We start from the raw sequence: 6,000 nt of genomic DNA, 5'->3' as shown, positions 1-6,000 counted from the left end.
AGTTATGTAGACCAAAAAGTTAGAAGGTAGAAAAACTTGCAAAATCAGTGGATTCATTTCCCTCAGATCCCACCCCAGGATCTTGGGAGGAGTAAATTTGAGCAAGAAGAAGAAAAAGGGATACATTCCCACGGCACTGACCTCGGGCAGGCTGCTCACTCTCTGCCACGATGCTGTAGATGGCACTGAGTCCTGTGCCCCCTCGGTTCCGGATATCAAATTCAAGGCTTTCATTATTTTGTAACCAAGATGGACAGAGCAGCTCTAGTTCTGTGGGCACAGCCTCTACTTGCACCTCTGTCCATAGTAAGGCTGTGTTTGCTTCCAAGGTCAGATCAGCAGTCACATTGTAGTGACCAGGGAGAATAAATCGGTGAGATGCGGCAAGGCCTGTGGTCAATGCCCAAGTCCCATCCCCAAAGTCCCAGCGCAAGTTGTTGGCAGGCAGTAAGGTGCTTACGTTGAAGGTCACAGGATGGCCAGCAGGCTGGGGGACCTCAGGCCCCCAGAGCGAGGCTTCTAGAGAGGCAGGGAAGACATTGTGGAGAATAATGGGTACCCGGCATGCTGCAGGAGATGCTGGAAGCCCAGAGCAGAAGAGGAGGCAGCTGGAGGAGGCATTAGGGGAGTGTGCTTTACCACAGAAGCAGGAGCCCTCCTCTGAGAGGCCTCCATACTCCTGACCAATGGAAAAACAGAAGGCACTGCATATATTCTGGGCCAGGACACCATCATGGGCAGCTGAGAAGATAATCACAGCCATGGTGCTTGAGCTGTTGTCTTGGAGGCAGGCAATGTACTCCTCATCTGGCAGAGACAGAGAAACATGACATAGGGGGCTGTTGTTCCCTTTCTTATCTCTTGTGTACCTAAATTATTCCACTGACCCACCACTCTATTTCTTAGCCAGAACCAAATGGTTTTTATGCTTTATTATACAGTTTTAGGTCTGGTACTTCTAGGCCACCTTCCCTTGTGTTCTTATTTCTCCATTAATTCTCTTGATATTGTTGACCTTTTCTTTTTTCCAGATGAATTTTATTCTTCTTCTAGCTTTACAAAATAATTTTTGGCAGCTTGGTATGGCACTGAATAAGTAGACTAATTAGGTAGAATTGTAGTTTTTATTATATTAGCTCGACCTATCTATGAGCAACTGATATTTTCCCAGTTGTTTATACCTGACTTTTTGTGAAAGGTGTTTTGTAATTGTATTCATATAGTTTCTAGGTTTATCCCAAATATTGGATATTATCTATAATTATGTTAAATGGAATTTCTCTTTCTATTGGTGTTCCCTTTCTTCAGGAAGCCTTTCTTGCTGAAAAGGGTGAACTTCCTACCAATGAAGAGGAAACTAGATAATAATTATATAATTAGGAGCTATTTTGCCCAACTATATGACCATAAATCTAATAATATAAGTGAAGTGGATGAATATTTACAAAAATATAGATTGTCCAGATTAACAGAGGAGGAAATAAATTACTTCAATAGTCCCATTTTAGAAAAACGAATTTGTTCAATTCCTTATTCAGGAAGGCTTCCTTGATTTCTCTTTCCTCATCCATATGCCTCCTTTATTTTGGTACCCTTCTTAATTCATGGATTCATTTTGTCTGGTCTTAATTTGCACTTATTTCTACATGGCTCAGGCTTCCTTTTCCTGCTTTTGTCCTAATTCTTTTTCCCATATTCAAAACTCCCCAAACCAGGAACTAGCTCTCCTTCTTTCTCCTGTTTCTTCCCCATAGGGCCTAGAAAAGAACTCTGCCAGAAGGGAAATTCGGCATGCAGTGCCAAATGACCCATCCAGGGAAGCTTGGCCCTCCTCCTGTATCCCCACTCACCACAGGTGCCATCAAAGGAGACGCTGAAGATGGGGACATCTGCCAGGTGTGATGGCTCGGCACACCGAGCCTCCCTCAGCTGAACCACACTGACCTTCTGTTCCTCCACCCAACTGGGTAACCAGGACAAATTGCAGTCACAGACAAACGGATTCAGACTCAAGTTTCTGCCACAGGAAAAGGATGGAGATCAGGAGAACCTCAGACATAGAGGAAATAGGGCAAAGGCAACCTAGTTCAACTTTTACTACAAGTAAATGGCCCACACCTGAGGGAAAATGGGAAGAGGATTTATTTTGAAGTTCCTTAGGAATTAGGATTCTGTCACTTCCTTGAGCACCCTCCCAGGCAGTGTCACTCCTGATGGTCAGGAGTAAATGTCTAATCTAAATTCCTCTGAGAATATTAGTAACAACTTTCATTTGTTTACTCTTTAGTGTGTGGGAATTCCTGGAGGACCCTAACTGTAGAGAGAAGGGTGATGATGTAGGAAGAGTTGAACCCACATTGAACTTAGACTCTGTTGACTTGAAGCTCCAGGAAATCCTGGATAAGAAGGTCTAGAGATTTGAGGTAAAATCCCTGTTTCTTGCTCCTCCCTCCCCCCATTGCTAACAGTAGACCACACTTGGTTCTCCAAACCACTCAGGAAGTAGATATCCAGATAAACCTCTTTGTCCCCCAGGAACTGACTCAGGGTCAGTGTAAAGGGAAAGATATGTGTGTGTGTGAGAGTGAGAGAGAGACAGAGACAGAAAGAGACAGAGAGAGAGACAGAGAGACAGAGACAAAGAGAGAGACAGAGAGAGACAGAGAGAGAGAGAGAGAGAGACAGAGAGAGAGAGAGAGAGAGAGACAGAGAGAGAGAGAGAGAGAGAGAGACAGAGACAGAGAGACAGAGAGAGAGAGAGAGAGAGACAGAGAGAGAGAGATACAGAGACATAGAGACAGAGAGAGAGACAGAGAGACAGAGACAGAGAGAGAGACAGAGACAGAGAGAGACAGAGAGAGAGACAGAGAGAGACAGAGAGAGAGACAGAGAGAGAGAGAGACAGAGACAGAGAGACAGAGAGAGAGAGAGAGAGAGAGAGACAGAGAGAGAGAGATACAGAGACATAGAGACAGAGAGAGAGACAGAGAGACAGAGACAGAGAGAGAGACAGAGACAGAGAGAGACAGAGAGAGACAGAGAGAGAGACAGAGAGAGAAAGAGACAGAGAGAGAGACAGAGAGACACAGACACACACACAAAGAGAGAGAGAGAGAGAGTGTGTGTGTGTGTGTGTGTGTGTGTGTGTGTGTATGTGTGTGTGTGTGTGTGTGTGTGTGTGTGTGTGTGTGTTTTGGGGGATGATTCTTGAATTCATCAGACCAGTCATTATTAAGTGAAAATCATTCCAACTTACATTTCACTTAAATTAAATAAATTAGCAAATATTCCTTCTTCTAGTGTCGTAATCTTGTTGTTGCTGATGTCTCTGGAAGACAGGAAAAGAAAGAAAAAGGCCATTTAGTTTTTAAGATATGTTTCCTTCCCTCCCAGAACTCAGGACTGACCTGGGCCTTGCCTTTTACCTAACACTTAGCTAGTTTGGGCTAGGTCCCTTAGAATGTTTGACTGCTTCCTGGGGCAAGTTAAAACCATTTCTGCCTTATTTATAATAAATACCATTGAATCACAAATTCCCAAAGCATTTATTTGTCTTTTCCAATCTAACACTTGATCATACTTAGTTCTACACTGTTTTCTAAATGATCCAGGTGTAGAGCTGACTAGACTAAGGAGCTTCTTAAAGGAATGGGATGTATGTTCTTCCCATATGACCTCTCATTGGGACAGGTACACAATATGTCGGGGATCTCCAATTTCAAAGGAGTAGGCACTATTTCCACTTGGACAGATTACAGTTTCTCTCTTAGCAGATGATCATTGAGTTGATGTGATCAAAAAATACATCACCAACTAGTCCACTAGTAATGAACCTCCATGAAGTTATCTAGGTTCATGTCCAAAGCCCTAGTGACTTAGTAGCTGAGCCTTGTGCTTCATTTCCATCAGCTTCAAAAACCAGGATAAGCAATCCATCAAACATTAAATATTTACTATGTCCTTACTATGTACCAGCCACTAGGCTGAGCAATGAAGATGCAAAGAAAAACAAAAAGTCCCAGCCCATGAAGAGTTTAAAAGGGGAGACCACACCATGTGGCGGCATGGGAGTAAGGTTTGAGTGGAAGTCACTTAAGAACAATTAAGTTAACTTTTTAAAAGAACGCCCTGAACTCAAAACAATAAGATTAATTATGAAGTGGGCTAAACTTGCAGTTAGTTTTTAAAAATTCATTGAGTATATTTAATTTAATTTTCCTTGACTCCAATAAAAATATTTTTTAAATTAAATTCCTTTTTTGTTTGTTTGTTTTTGTTTTGTTAAGCCCTAAATCTAACTCTTCCCTGGATGGATCCCATGTGAGTTGGTTTCTACATTAGGACTGTCAAGTATTTATGGGTTGAATCTCACTGTCTGGGGTTACCCGAGCTATAAAGATCCCAGGAAATGGTCCTGAGGAACTTGGTTGGGGAGGCAAAGTGTGGGCATGTCTGGGAGATGGGTTAGATTAAAAATGGATTGATGACAACACAGATTTTGGAACCATGATGAGAAAAGCATGAGGGTGGTCACAAAAGGTAGTAAGAGCAAATTACATACAGTTGTACCAAGGAAGAGAGGTTTTCAAAGAACTCAGTCTCTAACGTGCTGATGAAGTTGTCCGAGATGTCCCTGGGAAAACAAAACGAGATTATGGATAAGGCCATTTCCATGAGTCAGGCTCACAACTGTTTCACTAAAGGTCAGGTTTCTGCTGACATGTCTCTGAAATGCTGGAGACAGGCTGTTCTATTCTGTGAGTGGGTTTTCTAGGCACAAAGGGAAGGAGGGGAAGGAAAACAATGCACCCCCCCAAACCCCTTCATGGCCTAATATAATCCCAGGTTAAAGCATAATTACTGACTAGAGCCCAGGGTAGTTGAGATGATCATAGAAGAGCAAACTTGGATCCAGGGCCATGGAACAAGCTCTTGCCCTAAGAAAGACAAGGTAATGAAGCTGAGAATACCCTTGGCTGTCTTCCTCCTTGTAATAAATGCTTACACTCATAACCAAAGCTCTTTCTTCACAACAGTACTGTGTACAGTAGATAAGTGTAATCTCTAGACAGAGACCACCTAGTAGTGGATAGGAGTTGACCTCAGAGTTAGGAAGATCAGGGTTCAAATGTCACCTCTGACATACTGGCTGTGTGGTCCTGCAAAAATCATTTAATCTTTCAGTGTCCCTAGATACTTCTCTATTGCACCATTGGAGGGAGTTTCCTTATAGGGAATCCCTTTCACTTTTGGTTAGTACAGATGACCAGTTCTGGGGCCTGAATGTCCCTTCTCTGGGCTCCCTCTTTAAAAGTAAACACCTTTACTCCGACTGCCAAGTAATTAGTACCAGAAGAAATATTTCTCTACCTCAATACATAATCAGCTCTACCTGTCCCCAAGGGACCTGGCTACAGGGCAGTAGAAAGGGGCCAGCCTTCCATACAGAGCCATCTGTGTGAAGATCTCAATGAATCTAATTTGCTAAACTTGGCAAAGATGGAGTCTATCTTTCCTTTGCCTACCCTATTCCTTTCCTGGTCTTTATAGATTTTGTGACTGTATCAATACTAGGAAAGTAATTTTTGTAACAGTGACAACTAGCCCGGGGACTGTTACTTTGTGTGACTCACTCTCAGGGGGAGAATAAAAAGGGCATCTGTCCAAAGCTATTACTACAGACAATGGTCCTCAGGTGGTGGCAGCAAAACCATGGAATAAGAAAATTTGCTACCAATGAAGTCCTGAGCCCACACACTGGTGTCCTCTCCTCTTCCCTGGGAACACTGTCGGCTTTCCCCCCATGCCTTACAGAGGGAGAAGGTATCCATAGCTAGCAGTCTGACCTGAACATTGACAAGTTCACCCCTTTAAAAAAATCATCTGCGGTTTTCCCTTTTGGTCTGATTTTTCTTGCAAAATATAATAAATATGGAAATATATTTAAGAGAATTACTTTTAACCTATTATCAGATTGCTTGTTGTCTTGAGGAGGGAGAA

The 6,000-nt window shown here is 42.7% G+C and overlaps 1 protein-coding gene across 4 annotated transcripts in view; it reads right to left on the bottom strand.

The window, feature by feature from the left end:
- Positions 1 to 6,000, bottom strand: part of PKD1 (polycystin 1, transient receptor potential channel interacting) — a 189,410-nt gene that overhangs the window by 53,418 nt on the left and 129,992 nt on the right. For all 4 annotated transcript variants that reach the window (XM_074279522.1, XM_074279523.1, XM_074279520.1 and 1 more), the window contains 4 exons: positions 4,562 to 4,633; positions 3,257 to 3,328; positions 1,851 to 2,017; positions 142 to 807 (listed from right to left, as the gene is read on the bottom strand). In XM_074279522.1, coding sequence (XP_074135623.1) covers positions 142 to 807; positions 1,851 to 2,017; positions 3,257 to 3,328; positions 4,562 to 4,633 — 977 coding nt within the window. The remainder of the gene's footprint in view (positions 1 to 141; positions 808 to 1,850; positions 2,018 to 3,256; positions 3,329 to 4,561; positions 4,634 to 6,000) is intronic.

Source organism: Sminthopsis crassicaudata, chromosome 1 (genome assembly GCF_048593235.1).
Source record: "Sminthopsis crassicaudata isolate SCR6 chromosome 1, ASM4859323v1, whole genome shotgun sequence".
Taxonomy (NCBI): Eukaryota; Metazoa; Chordata; class Mammalia; order Dasyuromorphia; family Dasyuridae; genus Sminthopsis; species Sminthopsis crassicaudata.
This window is presented reverse-complemented; position numbering and strand designations above follow the sequence as displayed.